General features: G+C 36.5%; 2 protein-coding genes across 4 annotated transcripts; both read right to left on the reverse strand.

The window, feature by feature from the left end:
* Positions 1 to 3484: 3484 nt before the first annotated feature.
* On the reverse strand, positions 3485 to 5524 carry LOC144716081 (small ribosomal subunit protein uS7). Its single transcript, XM_078591112.1, has 3 exons — positions 5369 to 5524; positions 4402 to 4673; positions 3485 to 3838 (listed from the first exon to the last, which is right to left on the reverse strand). Exons 1-3 carry the CDS (start codon positions 5438 to 5440, stop codon positions 3580 to 3582), a joined length of 603 nt encoding a protein of 200 aa, XP_078447238.1. The 5' UTR covers positions 5441 to 5524; the 3' UTR covers positions 3485 to 3579.
* Positions 5525 to 15229: 9705 nt separating this feature from the next.
* LOC144716164 (OTU-like cysteine protease family protein) lies at positions 15230 to 22743 on the reverse strand. 3 transcript variants are annotated; one of them, XM_078591236.1, is made up of 9 exons: positions 22684 to 22743; positions 21988 to 22073; positions 21855 to 21900; positions 21623 to 21731; positions 17683 to 17774; positions 17541 to 17603; positions 17324 to 17442; positions 15471 to 15546; positions 15230 to 15385 (listed from the first exon to the last, which is right to left on the reverse strand). In XM_078591236.1, exons 2-9 carry the CDS (start codon positions 22050 to 22052, stop codon positions 15326 to 15328), a joined length of 630 nt encoding a protein of 209 aa, XP_078447362.1. In that variant the 5' UTR covers positions 22053 to 22073; positions 22684 to 22743; the 3' UTR covers positions 15230 to 15325. The 3 variants fall into 3 exon arrangements, with proteins under 3 accessions (XP_078447362.1, XP_078447363.1, XP_078447364.1); XM_078591237.1 differs by having other exon boundaries at positions 21988 to 22070; positions 22684 to 22724; XM_078591238.1 differs by having other exon boundaries at positions 22667 to 22720.
* Between the last annotated feature and the right edge of the window lie 1167 nt (positions 22744 to 23910).

Genomic DNA, 23910 nt, shown 5'->3' on the forward strand with positions numbered 1-23910 from the left:
TTTAACAAAATACGTCGGTGGCCGCGTGCAATTATTGCACGCGGCCCACCGACCAAATATGCATCTCTCTTTGTTTTATTTTATTCTCTCTCTCTCTTCCGTTGTTTTTTTTTTTCTTAAATCTCTCTTCTCCTAGCCGCTTTTCCTGACTTTTCTATCTTCTCTCTCTTCCGCCTTTGTTTTCTCTCTCCTCTCTAGCCGCTCTTTCTGACTTTTCAAATCTCTCTCCTCCTATTAAATATCTTTTCTTCTCTCTCCTCTCTAGCCGCTCTACTCTCTCTCCTCTCTCTTCCGCTTTTCTCTCTCTCTCTTTTAATCACTCTATTTGACTTTTCCTATCTCTCTCCTCTCTTCTCTCCTTTCTTATTTAATTAATATATCCCTTCATTCGCCCGAATTTCGGGCGAATGACGTGGATATTCATTTTAAATGCATTTAAAATGCAAAATAAATAATCAATATATTATTTAATTAAATAAAAATCATTTCTTGCCTAAATAATGGTCAGAAAAATTCATAAAAATATGGGAAAAATTCAGAAAAATCAGGAGATGATTTACTGACCTTAAACCAAGCAAATAAAATCATGTAAAAATATTTCTTCACTGAAACAATGTCAAATTCCATGTAAAAAATGATAAAAAATATGAAATAATAGAAAAACGACATGTTAACTGATTTCAATGTATTTTATCATGATAACATGCAAATATGACCATTAAAACACATAAATAGAATGTATAATTCAGTAATTAAGTATATTAATTTGCATGTTATCAATGTCCCCATACGATGGGACTACCAGCAGCTACGGTTATAGAAGATCATGCAAGTTATATTGTGGTTGTATTATCTTCGAGCAGAACTATGGTATTGTAGGTGTGTGCTGGCCTTACATCCCTAGCCACGTCTTCTTGTATATTGCCACATAGTGGGTTTGATCCCCCAAGGGCTGTTAGAGCTCTCTTCAACCTACCCATGGCTCGATCAATCAGTTTCAGGACAAATAGGAAGAACTCGAATATTCCCCTACTGAAACCAACACCTAATGGCTTATGCCGCTTTCACATTTCCTCCCTTACCCATCATGCAAAAGGCATGCTGTTAAAGTGGGTGTGCCCGCGCTTTGCTCTTTTGACTGCTTGTTCCCATCAGATTTCAGGTTCTCTATTAAACTCCCCCATTGGACTTATTTTCAAATTTCCTTCATGGTACTTGTACTCAATTAGTCATCAAGGTATAGTTAGGCTTAGATGGCAGTCCCCTCTTCTCACCTAAATGCAATATGAATTCGAACACACCATGTTTTACTAGGAAGGATCAAACCATGGGAACAAATCAACAGGGTATCCCTTTCTTTGGCCAGATCTTCCAACCTTTGACAATTACAGTTCATTGTAAGCCCCACCCCGTATGTCATGTGTTGCCTATGCTTGCATGCCGGTTTCCGACTTTGTACAACTCAATAGGATGCTCTATGGCAAAAAAATATAGAAATTCAGACTATATGGAAATGTTAGCATTTCAGGTTTCCTAAAACTAGGTGTTATTGAAAATAGTAATGAAATTTTATATCATAATATTCAAAACATTTGATGTTTATCATAATAGAATATATTATTTCGATTACCTTCATTTTTAGTAATATGATTTGTATCATACAATAAAAGATACTGGTCATAATTGCCATGATCTGATTATTCCCTCTTGTACAATTGTTTGTTCCGAACTGTCATAAAATAACACCTACAACCCTAATGAAAATTTATTAGATAATTTTTTATCAGGTTAGCTTGAATATTTGAACATTTAAGAATGAAAAAAGCGTTCACGTCACTCCAATAAGTTAAATCAAGTGAAGTAAAGAGGTCACACTTCATCGTATCATTGAGATTCATAGGAAGTTTCAACTTTTAACAATAGAAAAGTGCTTTGGATGATTCACAATGCAGCAATTTTTTAATAAATGGATAGTAAATGCAAAAACTATCTCAAAAGTGCATCAGAAAATTGGCCTTTTTTTATCTTCAAGGGTGGAAAAAAGTACTTTTAATGTGGCATTTTCTGATTAATGCCAATCAAGGGTATTATACCGCTTTTATATTTTTATAAGGTTTGCTGAAGACATACCATTTCAAAATCATTATAAATATAGTGATGGTATCGATGAGGACATGCTAAACTAAGACTTCATTTATCTCCTAGAGTTGGTAGAGAGGTTGTGTAAATTCATAAAAGTGAAAATTCACACCAAAGGAAACACAATATTGACAAAGAAACAATCTTCATATTGTTTTATTTGCAAGAACAATATCATCATATTGTCTTTGTGTTTCTCCGTAATATGTAGGGATAAATAAGCAAATCAGTGAGAACATGGCCAGAAGTTTGAGCCTCTAAATATTGTCAAGTTTTCTGATAGCTTTGGAATTTGTAAAACCAAGTCCATTTTTTAAGCATGAAATGCTTAGATAAAAAACCATTGAAAAAAAATTAAACCCCTGCTTTGAAAGAATTTATCATGGTTCTCATCCATTCACCATGGAGTATGAAAGAATTTATCCAACATTTAAAAACTATTTTTGAATAAATGAAAGACATCAAACATGAGGAAAGTTGAATTGCTTCGCCATTGCAATTAAACCCGTAGAACAAAAGAAAACAGTGCAATCACAATCCAAACTGATATAATCCTAGTTTGTTAACTTAAACCAACATCACTTCACTGCATTGCAATAAGTCTCATTAGGTTCATTTCGTTATAATTTTTTCATGATCACATAATACGGGTAAAAAGTATTTGACATATTTGCGTTCAAATTGTTTGCCTACAAAAAATGTTCCACCTCTGATACTGTCATAAATTTATTGAATCAGGTCTGTAAAATATGAATTTATATCACGATTTCACTAATTTGGAGTCTCTATACCAACCTATTGTATGCTAACAAAGTTGTGATCCCATAACTGTTATTAAATACGATTGCCAGAAAATGTAATAGATATTACTTCAAACAGAAGTCTACATAGAGGAAACATATAAACCTCGCCGATTTGATTTATTTCTCAAAGCAAACACCACTTCAACCTTGACTGCATCTAACCTGACATGATTATCATAAACATGGCAGGCCCCAACAGCAGAATAATATTCATCATCACTATACTTAAATCTTTGGAGAATTAAAATGAAGAAGATATTTACCAGACGAGGCTTAACATTAAAATTGAAGAAATGATATGCTGAGTCTGCCACATTCTTAATCCGATACATGAAATATACTTGAACTACATCTTTGATCCTATATCTAATAATCCAGGTTTGATATGACAAATACATCAAAACTAAGATCACCTTAACAGTGATAGATCGAAGAGCAACCAGTAGCAACAAAAATCAAATATGCAGTAACCCAAGAGAACAAAGAAAGATACTTTGCACCATTAGCAAGAAATTTTCTCCCAGCAATTGATCTACGCTATGGGAACAAAATGGCCAAACTCTTTATCAAAACTCAGTCTAAACATACAAATAAAAACACGAATAAAAAAGGAAAATGGAGTTTTTTTACCCACTTCTCAACGGTTGGCCTTGGCGACACGCTCGACTTCGTCCTTCTTCTTGATGGCATAACTGTTGGACGATCCCTTTGCGGCATTGATGAGCTCATCGGCGAGGCACTCGGCGATGGTCTTAATGTTTCTGAAAGCGCTCTCACGCGCACCCGTGGTCAAAAGATAAATGGCCTGGTTCACCCTCCTCAGCGGCGAGATATCAACAGCCTGCCTTCTCACCACACCCGCAGACCCAATCCTTGTAGCGTCTTCCCTTGGCCCACTGCAGCGAAAGAAGGCCAACAACATTGGTCGTCAACGAACGAAAAAGTTTGATTTACTAGAGATATACTTGAAATGCATTCATAAAATCCATATCGAGCCGCTTCCCACAGACACCAATATCAGTATCATCATGATACACAGATAGATTCAAAGGTACATAAAAAACTTGATATATATAGGACCACATAGATAGATAGATAGATAGGTAAGTGGATTGATAGTATAGATAACAAAATATTAAAAATGGGTAGACAGATGGATAGATGGATGAAGAGAAATAGAGATTGCCAGGTAGGTAATGGTACAATGAGACACATACATACAATACAGCTAGAAAGATAAACAGAGAGGCAGATAGACAGACAGCTAAATGGATAGATGGCTGGATAAGCGCAAGGATGGATAGATGAAAGAGAGATGGATGGGTATACAGACAGAAACATGAACTCAGAGATGGATACATAGCAATGAGAAGGCCTGATTAGAAAGATTGATTGATTGATAGACAGAAAGATGGATGGATAGGTAGGCAGAAATTGCGCATCAGATTATTTGGCTGACCTGTTGATAATAGCATCAACGATGATTTGGATGGGGTTGGCATCGGTCAAGAGATGGATAATCTCCATGGCATGTTTCACAATCCTGACGGCCATCAATTTCTTGCCGTTGTTTCTTCCGTGCATCATGAGAGAGTTTGTGAGCCTCTCCACGATGGGGCACTGCGCTTTCCTGAAACGCTTCACAGAGTATCGCCCGGCGGTGTGGGGAACGTATGTCGCGTGCTTTCCTGGGGTGATGGCAATGTAATCTGCCAGAGAAATGTCGCTAACCTGTTCATGTTCAATATTAAGACCAAGTTGAATCATCAGAATAATTCAATCTTTAAGATGTAATTTTCGTTTCTATGTTTAATCGGGTATAATTCCAGTTCAGAATATACAGATCATTCGCCTGAGTTAGACGGAATTAAGATCGTGCTGGAACGAACAGAAAAAAAAGAAGAAAACCCACTACAATGGATGAATGTATTTTCAGTTTGTTTTACTGTTGTTGGGATTTTGGGACACTTCAACTTCAGTTCAATGCCATTAAGAGGATAAAGATAGTCCAACAGTGCTTTATCTCTTCTGTAAGGGTTTTATCTATTCTACGACTCAACACACAACAACCTTGCTGGTGACATTTTTACATATTGATTACTTCTGAAGATTCGATGCAATCGCAGCTTGAACAATCTAACTACTCCTATCAATACGACGCGGGAAAGACGTCTCCGGAGAGCTTCATAAACCGCCTGTGAATCAACAAATACCGATCATGCATATCGGCCGGATATCACTTCCCGCACAACTACGTATCGCATTTTTCATCGAATAACTTCTCGCATTCGCTAAAAATTGAGTTTCAATTGGTTCAATTGGTTCGGATCAATTGGTTCTGAGCAAGTGAAACATCTCCAAGAATGAAGAAAAAAACACAGAAAAAAAAGGCAAAAGCGAATCAAAAGCTGTAAAAACAAAGCGACCTCGACATCTTCGAACGACCACCGGTTGAAGAGCTTCACTTCCGGCTGTGGCAACGCCTCCACTGCGGCCATTTTCGCCTCCGAAGCTCGTCCGATCGCGGGGGAATTTGGGCGGCGCGACGATGAGAAGAAAAACTAGGGTTTTTGTGAGGAAACATGAATTTATATGGTCTGCAGAGGGATAGATGGGCATGTGGACTGTGAGGATATTCTTCTTATTGGGCCTCGCCTCCTTAGGAAAGCCCATTCATTATTTAATGTACTTAGATAGATAGATAGATAGATAGATAGATAGATAGATAGATAGATAGATAGATAGATAGATAGATAGATAGATAGATAGATAGATAGATAGATAGATAGATAGATAGATAGATAGGTAGATAGGTATCTGCTATCTCAAGATTGAGAATGCATTCTCAGAAACAGTGGAATTGCATAAAACATTATTTCAGGGATCAAGGAGGAAAATTTACAACTATCACAAAATCAGGACATAGCCATTTGGACTCTAACACCACATGGTGAATTTACTACAAAATCTGCATGGCAACACTTTAATTCAAACAAGTCAGCCAATCCCATGAGTACAGCCATTTGGAGAATACCTCTCCCAACAAAATTAAAGTTCTTTATATGGAAGTTGGTGAAAAATACAATACCATTGGATAAAAGTGTTCAACAACTTGGCATTCATAGTGTTTCAAAATGCGTATGTTGCCTAAAAAATCCTCAAATAGAGGATCGAGAACACTTATTTTTTGCTGGGGAGTGGGCAGAACACACTTGGAACTGGCTATTGAACAAATGGGCTATTCACATAAATCCAAATCTTACTTTGATGCCATTACTGAAGCACATTTTATTAGTCCATATTACTGAGAGCAAAAGTGTTGTCCTCACCAAATGTGCAGTAGTGATATTATTGTGGGAGATTTGGAAGAAAAGGAATCAAAAGAAATGGGAAAATGACACAGTTGGTTACTGGACCATTATACAGAAACTACAAAGATGGATCAAAAATTTAGAACCTCTTATAAAACCTACAAATATTACATCTAGAAAAGAAATCCCAGGGTTGAACAACTGGAAAATACATCCTGGAAAGTTACCGTGTAATCATGCTATTCTTTTTACCACATGGGTACCACCGCCTATGAGAATGTACAAGTTGAATTGGAATGGTGTGGCAAAAGGAAACCCAGGGAGAACCATGGGAGGAGGAATGTTGCGAAATGAAGAAAAATCAATGATCTTTGCTTATTCTAATCCATACAGAGAAATGACCTCTATGGAAGCTCAATGTGAGGCAATATTTGATGGTTTGGTAATATGTAGACAAAAAGGAATTTATAATATATGTGTGGAATCAGACTCAATGGTATTGTGTCATATAATTAATAGCCATGCTTGTAAATTATAGAAGCTACAAACTTGGTAGGACAAGATTCAGGTATATCTTCCACTAATAAAACAAATCATACATATCTCTAAAGAAGGCAACCAGGTAGCAAATGGACTCACTCATCATGCGTACTGCCACCAAGAAAACGTTTTGTTTTGCAGGACTGAGGAGTTGCCAAATCATGTACGAGGCTGCTATCACATGGATAAATTGGGCTTGCCATCAATAAAAAAGGTAAAATACATGGCACAACAGGTTCGAAATTCGCACATAAAAGGAATGTGAAACGAAGAGGTAATGTTTATTTATCCAACCATATTTGATTCATATGGCTATCTGTTTTATGGTTCATTTTATGATAATTTTATCAGAATCCACTTAGACCATCACAACTTTCATACATGAAGGTAAGGGGATAGTATCTATGTTCCTTCTCTAGCTCATTGATTATTGAATTCTTAGGTGAGCAAGAAGATAGACTTGTTGAGCATTCTCAGGGCCTATGAAGGAGTAGCAGAGGTTGGATAATCGACAAAGTAACACAACTTTTATAGCAGACTCAGCCATTATGTACGTCTTAGCAGGGAAACTGCTAACCATTATCATTGGCAATGAGCGGGGGAACCACGATGGAAAAGGGGAAAGAGGCGAAGAAATAAAAGGGAGAGAAGTGTCATGGGAAGAAAAGAAAAGAATGGAAAAATGGTTGAGAAAGTCTCAATACATAGGCACAGGAGAAAGGCAATACAAATGTCACATATATTGATTGCCACCAAATCCTCCAAATCAAAGTTTTTTTAAAAATATATATATATATATATCAAACATGGAAAGAGATTTGGAAAAATCTCATATAATCCATCCCAAAGTAAACGTGAAGAAACAGCTGAAATCAGTCTCCCCAAAATTTTCAAGCAAGAATAAAAGAAAAGAGAGAGAGAGAGAGAGAGAGAGAGAGAGAGAGAGATTCGTCTTCCCCCTAGAAATCAATGCTAACCCTCTTTAACGTCAAGGTTGTGGTTATCCAGCTTTCCGGGCCAAGAAATATATTTTTTCTGAGATCTGCAATAGAGATTGTGTTGCTGCACCGATTCTGATCTTCTATTGCTCTTTGACAGACATTGAAAATGCTTTCAAGTCATGCTTTGAAACTCAAACGGATTTTTAATGGTCAAGGTACTGGTAAATGTAGAGAGATTTCTCTCCTGATTCCTTAGATAATAGGATACATACAGTAAAATTAGCACATGGCACATAGATCAAAACTTTCTGCAAAAATTCTCGCATGTTTTTTTGTGATCGATCGCAAATGACATAGTTGTAAGAACAAGTAAGGTGTTTCCTTTGATTTGATACAGGAAAAAAAATAAAACAGGTAGAGCTGGAGATTTCAGACATGAGAGAAATCCAACCAGAAAGAGTGAAGATGCAGTCACGAAGGAGCAGCTATCAGCCGTATGGGTCCAAGCGAAGTACACAATAAGACGAGAAGGATGGAGAAGCTACTCCACTCGTGTATACGAAACCAATTTCCAGAGCCGCAAAGATATGCTGGGTAACGATAATGACAGACCACAGGCATGGAAAATATCTAACAGATCGAGTTCAATGCAAAGAAAAAGCTGCACACCAGAGATCCGCAAAAATGGAACGTTGACCAACCAATAAGGACTCAAATCAACGTTGGTCAAGAGCACAAACGTCTCAAGACAGAAGTGAAAAAACAAAAATTCTACACTCTCATATCAATGTTGTTTTGCCCAAAGGTATATCAAACAATGTATTTTCACGTTCAAATCAATTAAATTTTCTTTAAAAAAAGGTAGGTAGATAGGTAGATAGATAGATAGATAGATAGCAGCTTGACTAGTTAGTTAGTCTTCAGCCATACGGATTCATATATCTGATGCCAATATTATCGGGACAGATGCTATACCAGATATGCGATGCCAATGTAATAGGGGCGGATGTTGTACCAAATATGTGATGCCAATATTATCGGTAGGGATGATGTGCCGGATATGAGGTGCCTATATACTTGGGACAAATGATGTACCGGATATGGGTGCCTATATAATCAAGCCATATGTTTTATTGGATATGCGCTACCAATATTATCTGGATGGATGCTGTACTGGACAGGGTTTGACAGTCCCGGTCCGGTCTGGGTTTTTAGCAAAGACCTAAACCTTACCTAAATCTGGGTCCGGTTTCAGTCCATTATGGTTCGGTCCCGGTCCGGTCCGAACTGGTCATGGTCTAGGTTGACTAGTCAATGCCAAAGTAGAAAATATGTTCATAGCAATGTTAAATATCATCTACATCAAGCGGGTGCCCACAAATGATCCAATATATTGCGTCTAAGCTGAGCTCAATAGGAACCACTTCGGCAAGTTGGATTTTATATTTTTAGAATTTTACAGAAAATATTAAATACATGTAATAATTTACTTCCGGTTCCAGTACGGTTTGTCTATTGGACCTAAACCTGTCTGACCGACCGGTCCGCCTTTAAATGGAGGATCTATGGTCCTGGTTCGGTCCGGTTGAGCCGATCCTATGTCCTAAATGCCCAACCCTAGTACCGGATATGAGAAGCCGATATTATGGGCACTATTTAGGTGGATGTTGTACCTAACATGATGCTGATTTATTGGGATGAATGTACTAGAGGACATGAGATGCCAATATTATGGGCACCAATAATGTACCAGATATTCGAATGGGAAAATCGACCTTATCGGTATCTAGATATTAGATGACATTATTTGATATCAGTTGCTCTAGCATTAAAATCTGACATTGCCATTCATCCCAATCTAGGCTTCTGCCTTCATCTCGTGGGATGGATGATGATGTCGGATGTCGGTATTCTCGTTATTCATTGTATAAATTGAAATATAAATTAAATTATTTATCATATTAGTTTGAAACATTAATAAACGTAGTTAAGCTATTTGACTTTCATCCCCTTCTCCTCATGAATAATATTAATCATTAGAAAGTTACTCCATAAGATTCAATTAAGTCTAACGTGTTGAAATCTTTTGATGAATACCACAAGATGATTGAGATACTACTGACCAAAGTCAATAGAGAATTTTTTCATAAAATTCATACTCAAGTCAGAGTTGACAAGGCAATCATATTTGCACAATTGTTTCCTAAAACATAACTATTTTTTACCAAGGAATTATAAACAAAGATTTTATACAGCTGTTTCTTTTTCAATTTGTTTCCATTCTGGGAGAAATTTTTATACAAATAAAACAATATCTGGACATGGATATCGATATTGATATTCTATGCAGATTTTGATGTCTACTATGGAGATACTGCGATATGATATCAGGATATCAGATCTGATATCATGTATTGGCATATGCCACTATCATGAGCCCTTCAGCGTATGTCCTGGTATATGATATCAGGTAAATATTCAATATTGATCTGATATCCAATACTAATATCTGAATTCCTCTCAATTTATCTGAATATAGGATGCCATATTTGTCCAGTATCAAATATCAAACGGATATCGGGAGGGTGAACACTATGATTGGCTAAACTACCTAAACAACTTATATAAATACATACATATTTGCATGTCTGTAAGATGGCTCTTTGGATCAACTAGATGTTTTTAAATCTGGCCGCACAATGAGCATTTGTCTTCTTTATAATCTCATGCTTCAAACACCCATACAAAATATAACCATAGTATACTTAGAAGACATCAAAATTGGGCTATGAGGGGTTTCAAATGCATGTGAATCAATTTCATCATGTGTTATACTGAAAGTGTTTTATTCTAGAAAACCGTAGACATTTTTCTAAAAACTTATTTGGCCCATTTCATGATTTTATATCAAAAACTGTTGTGAGTGGGTAGTTATTTTATGATGGGTATGGTAAGGTAACTAGTGGCTCTTTTTTAAATTAAATCATGGAGGTACTTAATTTATTGTTTTGTTAAATTAGAGAAGCTCAATTATTATTGTTCTCAGGCTATCTGCACATGGTTTTGTAGTTTTTTTATTGTCATGTATTTTGTCATTTGTGTCTTTTAGTTCATGAACAACATGCAGATATGACATGTTTGATTAGGTTATTGTAGTTGTGTATGCACATATGACATGTTTATTTTTTATTGTAATTTTCTATTTATTTTTGGTACGTGAATCATTCAATCATAGTTTACTAACCCATTTAAACATTTTTAAAAATATCAAATAAAATAGTTAATAATTTTAAGCTTGATAGCATACAAGTATAATCAATTTAATAAGATCAGAGATATAAAATTCATGAGATTAATCTAATAATTACTGTTTTATCAATAGGTCTCAATCACACATTGAGAGATGTTGACTCATTATTCAGTATCTTAAGGATATATCCAATATAAATATATACCACCGTTTTCTGGGGATATATCCAATATAAATATATTTATATTGGATATATCCCTAAGGTTGTTTTCATTTCATGTCAATGAGAAAAGTATACATAAGGGAGATGTTTTCAAAGTAGGGCCATTCTCATCATTTAGAGAGATAAACAACCTTGACAGTAGGTTCGTATCTCAGCATGTATTCATTTTTAGCCCTATTACCTTCTTCAGAAATGAAAATGATACTTCTATAAGAGGTTATATAGGATTTACTGGCATGATGAAATCACAAAAAATTAATTAATAATATCGGAGTTACAATATATAAGACCAGCACGGTAGAAATCAATTACAACTCATAACCAAAATTTTCTCAGATTTGGTTTGAGAGGAGGTTACAGTGATAATACATTAGCTGACCTAGTAAAAAAGAAGATATAATGCAATGTTGTGACCTTACGTACTGATCACCACCATAAGTTCTTTGATAACTAACACCTCGTCACTTTCTCCTTCAAAAATTAAAATTATGCATATAAATCCTTCCCTCCAATTGAAAACATCAAATTTGAATATTTTTGTGTTTTTTATAAACCTTTCAAATATTGTCCAAATAAACATTTGATGACATAACTTTCATTGGTTTTGTCTATCTACTGTGGACTTTTTTTGCGGGCTACTTCAAAAGCAATAAAACAAATAATATGATATTACTCCCATTGATGCCAGAAAAAATACACCACTTCTTGAGGTTTATTTGTGCTTGATTCATGGTAAGGATGCCAAAGACTTGATGGAGGTTCTCAATGGCTGATACAACATATAATTTAATTATTTAAGTTCAAAGGATTATAATTTTATTTGGATGTACATATATTGTAGGTCTGTGAGTAAGTAAGAGGATTGAAGACTATTTCTACTGATAAGAAAAAAATAGATTACCTACTAATGTTGCAATTTTAAAGGGTGGAAATATAAGCTTAATCTTTCTCGAACGTTAAGGCCTTTCCCAGTTAATCATAAAACTATAGCTCATGTTCTTTCATTGCATTAAGATTGTGAATAGCATTCGTTACCCCTGTATTTTTTATATACATATATGGTGTGGCATTCCTTACATAGCATGGAAATCCTATTCACAAAACTAAAAAATGAAACTTAATAATTTTGTGTAGTATGTGTCTTATTGCATATTCTTAACTTTAATTATATTTTTATGGTGTTGAATGTATCTTATTGCATAATGTGATAAAATGAAATGATATCTGAGATTAGTCTACTCTGAAAAGTATTTTGAATCCATGTATGTTGTAGATCAACTAGAAGTTAAGTGTAGTCAAATTTTAAGAATAAATTATCATGTGTAAATGTCATATAATCAATATGCACACATTGGTATATATTTTACCCATATTTCTATCCATGTGTTTATTTTTCTACTATATGAGATTTTTTCTCGATAGATATAAACCTTTTATCTCTTTATCATCCTCAAAAATAATTCTTAAACTAGAAATAAGATTATTATTACAGGTGTTTATATTGTAAATATTAGAATATTTATACACTCTTATTATAATAAATTAATGATTATGGCTAGAACTTATCTAATATCCACTGATTCATTCATTGTCTTAAAAATGGCAAGTTACTATCTTACGATCTATTTGATGTTCCTTTTTAGAAGTTATCTGAAGTTCAGGAAAATCAAAGTAGTGCTGGAGAAACTTGGGGATGGATAGAGGAAATCACCCTTTTAAAGATTTGATTAGTTAATTTATGTATACCAAATATCCTAAAGGTGTTTCGTCATGTGATGTGCTCATAAACTAACTTTTCTCGACCACTAGGCACACGTGTAGTATCAACAAGTTATTTATTTCTGAAGTCTTGAGGATATGCCTTGATTATATTTCCCATTTCTCTAATACATTTTGAGGTTTTTTTGTGAAATATGAAAATATAAGTTTTCCATTATTCATTTTCTACATCCCAGATAAACTTTCTTAATTTAGAAGAAAAGGTTTAACTAATTTAATCTCAAACATAAAACTTCATTATTTCTTGTCAAGATCCATCATAAATCTCTAGAGACGATGTTAAATAGGTTTATCTAGTGCCATCAAAAACCTAAGAGTGATTAAGGATTTTGAAAAAGAATATCACTTACCGATTTGGATTTGGGTCACTCATTCTCCACCTGAGAATAAGTGACTGAAGGACAATTCACCTAGACCACTTAACTCGCCTATTCCGACACATGGATAACTGACTAAAGGAATAAAATACACACCATGTTGCAACTTATCAGACATGCCCAACTTACATATGAGAAAAAATGAAAGAAAAAAGAAAAAGACAGTACACTTCTTTCAATATATTGCCCACTTCTAGACAGAAAGCAACTAAATGAAAGGGAAATCCTGGGTAACAAGATAATTACTATCAAGAGTCTGTAGTATTTGCATTTAATGATACATAATTTGGGGGTATGCTGCCTAACTTCTACAGAAACGGTGTTCCATAAAAAAGCATGTATTTAGATAAAAAGGAATGTATTTCCCAGTCAATTATCTAACTTTCATAAACTAACTTTAATATTTACAACTGAAAAACTGTGAACTAAATAAGTTTAGGGTACACAATTATAGTGGTTACACAATTTATAAATTTCATTTGTCACTCTTTCATTGATGTTAAAAAAAACTGAACTACATTATATGTTATAGCTAAAAATACACGACATTAGTTATTTTAGGGATTAATTTTGTTAGAGGGGAATTTTATTTCTATCTAGGTTTATAAATCTAATATAGCTATAAAAAGATAATGAAGAATCCCTGTTGTTGGAATACTAAACCAGGGTAATGAGGCTAGACATTATACTGAGGGTGGGAATTATTTTGCATACACAAATTAAATCTAGGTTTCTATTGCCAACTCATTTTAAAGTAGGTCAGAAAAATAACTCCACATTTAAACACCAAATATGAGTACATTGGGTTGATCCAGCAATTTGAAATAATCAATACTTATCATAACGAAGGTCACACATACATTTATATCCACATGGACCTAGACCCTTGGATCACTTAGCTCTGCATGGACATTTTCCCAAGATTTTAATGCAACTAACCAATTTTTATTTAGTTCATTAACATTATAAATAATATGAAACATTGATAATGGATTACACTTTTTAAGTATAACTCCATTGAACTTGGCTAGAGAGGCTTTTCGGATCTGAATGAATCACTCAACCCAACCTTGATACATTAAATCAACTCTCTTGTTCTTTCTCTCTCTTACAGTTCCCACTTCTTTTTCTCTTTCTCTTAATTTGTGCTTCTCTCTATCTTTATATGCCCCTTTTCGTCTTCAATATTTGTCTGTGTACATCTATTTGTGTCTCACCTGTTTCCTTTTCTCTCTCTTCACATATATATATATATATCTTCTCTCTCACTCTTCCCTCTTTCTCTCTCTATTATTATCTATAAATATCTGTGCTGCACACTCTTCCGTCATTCTCTCTCTATTATTCTCTAAAATATCTTTGCCTAACACTCTTACCCCTTTCTCTCTCTATTATTCTACATAACTCTCTTTGACTGTTACTCCTCCCACTTCTCGCTCTATTCCTCTCAATCTTCCACTTTCTTTATCTCTCTATTCTTCTCTATATATCTTCTTTGTCTCTCACTTTTCTTACCTAATGCTGCATCTCTCTCTCCTCTATATTTACCAATCAATTTATCTCTCTCTCGTCTTTCTGTGCCTCTCTCTCTCTTCACATTTCTCTATGGATGTCTACATATCTCTCTCTCTCCTCTTTTTGTGCCTCTCTCTTCACATTTATCTGTGGATGTATCTCTTTCTCTCTCTTCTCTTTTTGTGCCTCTCTCTTTTGACATTTCTCTATGGATGTCTCTCTCTCTCTTCTCTTTTTGTGCCTCTCTTCACATTTATCTATGGATGTATCTCTCTCTCCTCTTTTGTGCCTCCCTCTCTCTTTTCACATTTCTCTATGGATGTCTATCTCTCTTCCTCTCTGGACTAGATGAAAAGAACAATTGCCAGACAACAGCATGTCTAAAAATGAGGAATCCAACATAAATATCATTGAATTCAAGAGATAAACAATAAAAATAATGTGCCATCATCGCCGATATTCTTGGAAATTTTGGTGCCCTGTGGCCTGCGCATGTTCAATCGCCTCCTTCACCGTATAAATTAAATGATCAGATCAGTCAAATTAAGAAAATAATTCATACAAAAAAGTTAAAATTGCGACGAGGATCGACCTTTTGACCGATGACCCCAAGTTGGCATACTCCACATCTGAGGGTGAAGTTGGAGGTGTCTGTGTAGGTGCGTTTTCTGTCATAAAAATTTGATTAAATAATGCATGTAATTTCTAAGATTTTGCACTTATCATAGCAGCAAAATAGTATATGAATTTATGTCTCTCTCTCTCTATCTTCTTTTATTAAACAGAGACGGCTGCGTTTAATGGGCAAGACACAAGGGCAAGTGGGCTAGAAGTGTAAGCCTAAAATAAAAACCTTGCTCTATTACATTACTGGTGAGCTATTCAGGTTACCATGTTGAGATACGCCTTCCACTAACGAGAGACGAGAAAAGTTAAATCTATGAGAGGTGTAGAGAGAGAAAGTGAGAGAAGATAGATAGATAAATAGATGGATTGAGAAGACATAGGGAGAATCGAGAGAGACAGGACGGGTACAGAGAGAATTAAGAGGGAGGACAGATACATGGAAGAGAGAGAGGGAGAGAGAGGAGATAGATTTAGAGTTTTCAGAGAGAGATTCAGAGATTTGAGAGTGAGACGGAGATTTAGAGATTTGAGAGAGACAGAGATTTAGCGATTTCAGAGAGAGACAGAGAGAGAGATTTGGAGATTTGAGAAAGAGAGAGATTAAGAGATTTGAGAGCGAGATTTTTAGAGATTTGAGAGAGAGACAGAGAGAGAGATTTAGAGATTTGAGAGAGAGAGAGAGATTAAGAGATTTGAGAGAGAGAGGTTAAGAGATTTGAGAGAGAGATATTTAGAGATTTGAGAGAGAGACACAGAGAGAGATTAAGAATTTGAGAGAGAGAGGTTAAGAGATTTGAGAGAGAGACACAGAGAGAGATTAAGAGATTTGAGAGAGAGAGGTTAAGAGATTTGAGAGAGAGACACAGAGAGAGATTAAGAGATTTGAGAGAGAGAGGTTAAGAGATTTGAGAGAGAGACACAGAGAGAGATTAAGAGATTTGAGAAAGAGAGAAAAAGAGAGATATTTAGAGATTTGAGAGAGAGATATTTAGAGATTTGAGAAAAAGAGAGAGATATTTAGAGATTTGAGAAAGAGAGAGAGATATTTAGAGATTTGAGAAAGAGAGAGAGATATTTAGAGATTTGAAAGAGAGATATTTAGAGATTTGAGAAAAAGAGAGAGATATTAGAGATTTGAGAGAGAGAGATTTAGAGATTTGAGAGAGAGATTAAGAGATTTGAGAGAGAGAGAGAGAGAGAGAGATGTGGAGATTTGAGAGAGAGAGATTAAGAGATTCGAGAGAGAGACAGAGAGAGAGAGATTAAGAGATTTGAGAGAGAGACAGAAAGAGATTAAGAGATTTGAGAGAAATATTTAGAGATTTGCGCGATTAAGAGATTTGAGAGAGATTTAGAGATTTGAGAAAGAGACAGAGAGAGAGAGATTTAGAGATTTGATATAGAGAGATTAAGGGATTGAGAAACGTTTAGAGATTTGAGAGAGAGAGATTAAGAGATTGAAAGACGTTTAGAGATTTGAGAGAGTGAGAGAAAGGAGACAGCGATTTAGAGATTTGAGAGAGAGAGATTTAGACATTTGAGAGAGACAGCGAGAGAGAGAGATTTAGAGATTTGAGAGAGAGACAGAGAGACAGAGTAAAAGAGAGGCAGGCAGATTTAGTGATTCAAGAGATAGACAGAGAAATATAATCAGTATTTAAAGTAACTTAAAGAATTAAGAGAAAGATATATAGATATAACTGATATACAGATAAAAGAGAGAGAGAACAAAAAAAAAAAGAGAAGATCCAGATAGAGAAATAGAGAAAGGCAGAAAAGGGCCGAAATGGGAGAGAGAGAGATAAGAGGCATCTTAACCTGTTTGCATCCTTTATAAGCTTCAGAGAAAGCATTTCAATCTGCCCCACTGTTCTGTCACTTCGAACAGGAAAAATGGTCTGGTCAAACTCTTCTGGAGCACCTTCAAAGGGAGACAGCTGAATAAAATTCAAGAAAATAAGTTAATGGGGATAACTCAGACGAATTTATTCATAAAAATGATCAAATAAAGTTAAATCGATGAAAATTTGCATACAGCCAGGGCATCATAATGGATGCCATCATAGATCAGCATGGCCCTCTCCTTGTACTGCTTATCCTGCAAAGATACCATGATAATGATGATCAAACTTTGATGGAGCCAACAAAAAGGGAAAATACACGCATGATGTGTATACTTGGCCATATATATCGCAGCGGGTGGTCTGGATATCATATGCTGCAATTTCACACCCATAATATTCTGCCAGTATAGATAGCTCAATGGCTCCTGAAAAAAATATTTGGCAAAAAAGGCGGATATCACTTAAATTTATGAAATTTGTAATCGGGGAACTGAATGTATCACATCTCGAAATAGTTCTTTGATTTAATCAAAGCATAAAGGATTACATTGGGTTGGGGGACGGCGACAAATTCATCAACGTCATTGATAGATTCTGTTAAATGTAAAGGCGGATCTATAAGCCCAAGAATGTTTATTTTTATTTTTCTTATCGGATCCAGGCAGATCCAGTAGCGGGTCCGGGTAGACCCATTACCCGAATCCTTATTGGATTCGGGTAAGTTATAACGGCTAATTTTATAGCCGTTATAACACTAGCCGTTATTAACGGCTAGTTAATTCTCCTATAAAAGGAGAGGTACCTAGGCATGTTGTGGGTAACCTTTTATGGTGAAATAGATTGATTTTCTTCCTTGTCTCTTCTCCCTTCTCTCTGACTATTATCTCTACATCCCCACTGAGCAAAGAGTCAAGTCGACAGATTCTTTTCATGAACGTGACTGCAAGAGTATCACAAGGAATATTGCCACTTGGACACGTGCAGATAAACTCGCACATGTGGGGGAATCTACAAATAAAGATCGAGCAGATGAAGGGGGATATCTTTTTCAAGAAGCCCTCAGAGGCCGTCCAGCATGACCGAAAGACTGGAGCAGTGGGAGTAACCATGGCCGGAGGGAGACCTCTTGATGGAGATCTCAATTCTCTCTTGTTCTTGTCTACATTCGTTTTTTTTTTTGAAAACATCTTGTCTATATTTGTGACTTGTATATTTTCAATTCTACTTGATATTCCAAGATCACATTGCACGATTAGCAAGATTTTCCCAAGATATAAGTTCCAAAAGATTCTCGATAAGGTTTAGTCGTATCAGTCATCCCTAAATTTTGCCATCTGCTTTTGCATGAAGAATAATAACACGATGATGACACAATCGGAAGGAAATGAAGACGCAATGAAAAGGTGGAGAAAAAAAAATCATCAGATGATGAATTTGTTAGCATCCTGACATGATCCCACGTCGGGTTTATGTCCGCTTAAGGCCCAATAAGGGACTCAAAGGGAAGACTGGAGCCCAGATCCCTGAAGAGCTACTAAACCCGTCAAGGCCCTCTGGGTTAGGGCAAGAAGACAGTACCTCAAGTGAGCCTCTCTATCTCTCTCTCTCTCTCTTCCGATCCGTTCCCCTTCCTCTTCATTCAGTCGCACTCATCTCTCCCACCGCTTGCAGGCCATTCCTAGCTGCAAGCAACGACTGTTCAGGGCGGTCCGTCGCCCCCTTCTGCTCGGCCTCGCCTTCCTCCTGCCCCCGTTCTCTTTTCTCATCTCTCTTCCTTCTCATCGATCAGACATTTGAGACTCTAAGTTTGATTGAAGCTTTGTGTTACATTTGGTTTATACCACATCCATAGAAGCAGAACAAAAATCAATTTCAAAAAATACAAGTTGGGACCTTAATGCACAACATTTAAATCCATATCTTCAATAGAAACAATTTTGGAAGATATTGATTAAGAAAAATAAAATTGTGATGAGGCCAGGGAAGTAGATATTTAGACACATGAAAATAATCCCTTCTTGAAGGTGAGGAAGACTAGAACAATGCACAGACCAAAGGCAGCGTTATATGATTCATTACGCATCAACATTCCAAGAAATCCACTTAGGTTGGCAAAAAAAAATAACCTAAACCAAAAAACCCTCCTTATTAACATGTTTTAATAGGACCTCACTGACTAAAAATACTCATATTTCAGGATAAATGCTATCCTAGTTGATACCAGGAAGAAAATACAAAGATTTTCAACTTCTAGATAGGATACATCTCAAGTATACATACTGAGATTAGAGTGTGAGCTAATGCCCAAATACACATAGAGGTATAACCAGATGAATCTAATTAGGGATGGACAGAAAAATTATTTTTTTAAAGAAAAGGACAGAAAATTGTTACATCATTCATTCAATGCGTCAGAACATCTGATCATTTCACCATCTGTCTAAATCCTTTCCATCCATACCAAGTGGCCATTCGTCAGTCATCCAGGCATTTTTCATTAAAACTGTCATCAGTTTCAGTCTGTCCTTTGTCCAGATATCAGAGCAGATGATTGGTGATGCAAATGGGCGATGTGTTATCCACCCTCCGACACTGATATTGCATGAGGAAGATGAAAAGATGAGAGAGACTAGATAACAGAAGAGCCAGGCAGCGGGAGAAATCTCACCTTGGAGTCGGCGGACGAGGAAGAAAACCAAATTTAATTATAAGACAGGGTTTCATAGGAAATTACAGGTAAATGACATCCTCTAACACTAATACCTTCCAATTTGATTTGTTGACTCTTACTTTGTTTTTCATGTTTTACTTTGTTTTCAGCTAGAGTAGGAAATAAAAGTCTCCCATAATGATGGATGCCAATTGACGTTTCTGTCCAAGTGCCTGGTGAGCACTATCATCATAAATCCATTTAATCCACTGCATCCCCCAAAAGAGCAACGACACCCATTTTTCTCTTGAAAAGGCCTTGGTTCCTATTGCAGCAGTCTATAAGGAACTTTTGCTGACATCGAACAACTGAACAATATTGGCTCCCTGGTTGCAACTCCCAAAGGGAGTAAGAATTGAATATATTGCTGATATAAATAGAAAAAAAGAACCATCCCAGAGACAGATGGAACTCTACTTTCTCACTCGAATACTGATGAAGTCCTACTGAGGACACATCAAAGGTGACAGAGTAAGCCGGCAACGGCAAAGGGGACGACCAGTCAGGCAACTGTGGGGGATCATAAAAGGGAGTAATGAGCCGGGAGTCTGCTGGAAGACTGGGCAAACTATAAAGTCAGGCAATGATTTGACCTTCGTAAGGGTATAAATAGCTGCTATATAACAAAGTGTCTGATTAATGCCCCAAGGCCGATGTATCTCTAATCAAGAAAGGTATGATCAAGCTTTAGCAAACACAGCAACACTGGTCAAGCCAGATGCGGTCATTAAAACTCTCTCAAAAGAGCATCAGATGTCATTCATCCTCTATCTCTGTTAAATCCATGGGTATTCATACCTTTACAATATCAAGAAAAGGAACTTTATCTTTCAAGAAAAATCAAGAAAAGGAAATAACTTTCCCTCCTGAGAGCAAAATGTAAACCCTTTAATTTAGTAGTTTAAAAAAAAACTTTAACAGGTCCTCCGGGTGACTCTGTCAGTATTCTTTATTGAGCCGGAGCTGTGTTTTCATATTAGGAGACCTAAATACTAAATCCGGTAGTTTTTTCTACACCCCTCTTTCATTCTCTACCTTCTTCTTCATACCTCTTCTTCAAACTACTTTTCAATCTTCAATAGATTGCATTTGGGAAACTAGGTATCATTGGGCCAATAATGTACAACCCTAAATACAAAGGGGTGAAAAAGAGTAGAGAGAGCGATAGAGAGAGAGAGAGAGGAAAAAGAGAAGAATGAGTTTTTTGAGCTCAGAACAGAGTCTGGGGACTCTAGGGATCAGAAGCATCCTCTTGAATCACTGATTTTCCAGTGTTCATGTTCGTCATCTATGTGATTATGTCCTCTTTATTCATCTGTCTACCTATCTCTCTATATCCATCTATGTTTCTGCATCCATCTATCTCTTTACACCCATTCCACTCACCCTCTACAACCATTCTAGCGTCCTTCTGTCTGTGCTTAGTATATGAATTGGGGTCTAACAATAACCCATCGTCACTCTAGGCAAAAAACAAACGAGACACATGAATAGAATTGAAGATTCGGAATTTCATTAATGCAATTCCTCTGCACTTCATAGAATCTTTGTCTGAAAACTGACCTCCCCATTTCTCAGGATTGCAGATCCATTCACAATATTCTCCATTGGTTTTCCCCAGAAACGCCTCATTGTACTTTTCAGGGTTACTTGAAACTGCTGCAGCTATAACCTTCACAAAGAAAACTAAAAGAATCATGAACTTTCGGCAAAAAAAATTAGGCCATCTTGAGGAAGTAAAGAGTCAAAAAAGTTCTTCAGTGCACATATTGATTCTAACATTAAATTAGATTACCTGTCTAAGCTCAGATGCCTTTTGCCGGTCATGCTCCATTACATACCTAAGTTTTATAAAAAAAATCGTTCTTCATAACGAACAAATCATAACAACAAGTTATGATTTCAAGAAACTTTCTAACGATCAGTACCCGACTGCATTGAAGAGGCAGCTGTTATCAGAAGGAATGACCCTCCTCACAGCAACGCCTTCCATGGGACCAAAAAGTCAAACCTACTGTAGAAGATCAGCATAAGTAATTAAGGAGATACAGCCATTGTAAGTGGAATTCTTCCGATGCAAGAACCCCGATTGAAGGTTTTGTCCAACTAGTTTAAAGACATCAGCTCAAATTGGACATTCTAAGGCTTGAAAAACCAGGAAAAACACAATCTACACATACAATAAATAGAAAAATCCAAAATCGTAAACACAACCTTCCAGAAATTTAGAACGACAAAGTCGTTAAATCGAAACTTGTAAGCAGAATTCTTCATTAAATGCTTTCTCCGACTGGTTTAAAGACATCAGCTCGAGTCGAACATTCTAAAGCTTGAAAAACCAGGAAAAAAGAAATCCACTCATACAATGGGTATAAAAAACCAAAATTGTAAACACAACTTTCGAAAAATTTAGAACAACAAAATCGTAAATTCCAAACTTATAAGCGGAATTCTTCATTGAAGGTTTTCTCCCACCGGTTTCAAGCGATCAGCTTGAATTAGACATTCTAAAGCTTGAACAAAGGGGAAAAACACAATACAAACTAACAATGAGTAATACAATCCGAAATCGCAAAACAAAGCCTTCAAGAAATTAAAAAAAAATACCAAATTTAAAACAAAACCTTCGATCGATCCTGCGGCCGGGAAAATCGGATTTCCTGACGGAAACTGTCAGAACGAACTATCCCACGATAATTTATATATCTCTCGGAAAAGATGACGATAATAGTTTGGGCTCATTTCCAGTTGGCCTGGCCCATTACAAATATTTGTCCAAACTATGGATATTTTTCCCACTTAGGGAATATTTCTTAAAACTTAGTCTTATTTTTTTGAACTTTAGAAGATCTAGTTCATAACATTGGCTTCTGTGGACAACATAATAAGATACATTTATTATTTAATGCTTACATGTCACGCGGTCAAATCTGGAGCTAAGAACAATACTCGGATCGAACGCATGCCAACCTCAACATTCTGTAGAAGTGCTGAGCAGCCTTCGATTGTGCAGCGAAAGTCTCGTGGGACAGCTTTAGATTGCTCGGGGGTTAAAGGGAAGAAGGTAGGACTAGACCCCATATATGAATTGGTTATTGTATTATAAGGAACGAGATTACATTGTAGGTTGTAGCCATTACATGGGGAAGGGATGATACCGGCGTAACGAGAAGAGGTGCGACGCTCGCCTGGGTAGTGGCTCTCCTGCACCTTGAGGCCCACAGCCGTGCGCACGTGCTTGCAAGCACCGCTGCTAAAAGCGTGCCCCCCGGCAGGCATCGCACGCCCGTGGGTTTTGGCCCTCGGCGCACCCGCCAATCTGTCCCAACCTTAACACTCCACGCACCACCTCAAAAAAGGACACATACTCTACCTAAGGACGTGGGCGAAAGACGGGACGGGAGAAATTTCATCCCTTCCTATGTGCGATGTTAGCTCAGGGATGAAGGACGGGATGGTTTTTCGTCCACCGACGAAAAACCGTCCCGTCCACTGATCTCGGATGATTTTTCATCCCGTCCAGTCCTCTCAGGATGACTTTTCGTCCCGAAATTTGTCCTAGACAAAAAAACACATTTCATATTTTTAATATATTATAATATATTATAAATTATCCTAGCGAGGCCACGTGGCAACATCTCAACTGTTGGATGTGAATCCGGCGGTTTTCCGTCCAGATTCATCCATCCATCCATCATCCGAAGGCCTCCGTACGGACGATTTTTTCATCCCACGGGACGAAAAAATTGTCCCGTCCGCGTTCCTGCACTATACTCTCTATACCAATGCCTTAGGCTCTTTGCAGAATGTCTCCTACCCCACGCCCTACACACACAATGTGGGCGCCCTTG

Source organism: Wolffia australiana, chromosome 20, assembly GCF_029677425.1.
Source record: "Wolffia australiana isolate 7733 chromosome 20, ASM2967742v1".
In the NCBI taxonomy this organism is placed as follows: Eukaryota; Viridiplantae; Streptophyta; class Magnoliopsida; order Alismatales; family Araceae; genus Wolffia; species Wolffia australiana.

Bases quoted from the DNA above. Each gene is read 5' to 3' on its own strand.
- LOC144716081 (XM_078591112.1), bottom strand. From the start codon at position 5,440: ATGGCCGCAGTGGAGGCGTTGCCACAGCCGGAAGTGAAGCTCTTCAAC. The intron at 4,674-5,368 runs GTCGCTTTGTTT...GAACATGAACAG, and splicing joins GGTCGTTCGAAGATGTCGAG to GTTAGCGACATTTCTCTGGC. The intron at 3,839-4,401 runs GTCAGCCAAATA...CTTTCGCTGCAG, and splicing joins GTTGATGCTATTATCAACAG to TGGGCCAAGGGAAGACGCTA.
- LOC144716164 (XM_078591236.1), bottom strand. From the start codon at position 22,052: ATGGAAGGCGTTGCTGTGAGGAGGGTCATTCCTTCTGATAACAGCTGC. The intron at 15,547-17,323 runs GTTAAGATGCCT...TTTTTATGACAG, and splicing joins CTTATAAAGGATGCAAACAG to AAAACGCACCTACACAGACA. The intron at 15,386-15,470 runs GTCGATCCTCGT...TATACGGTGAAG, and splicing joins TTGGGGTCATCGGTCAAAAG to GAGGCGATTGAACATGCGCA.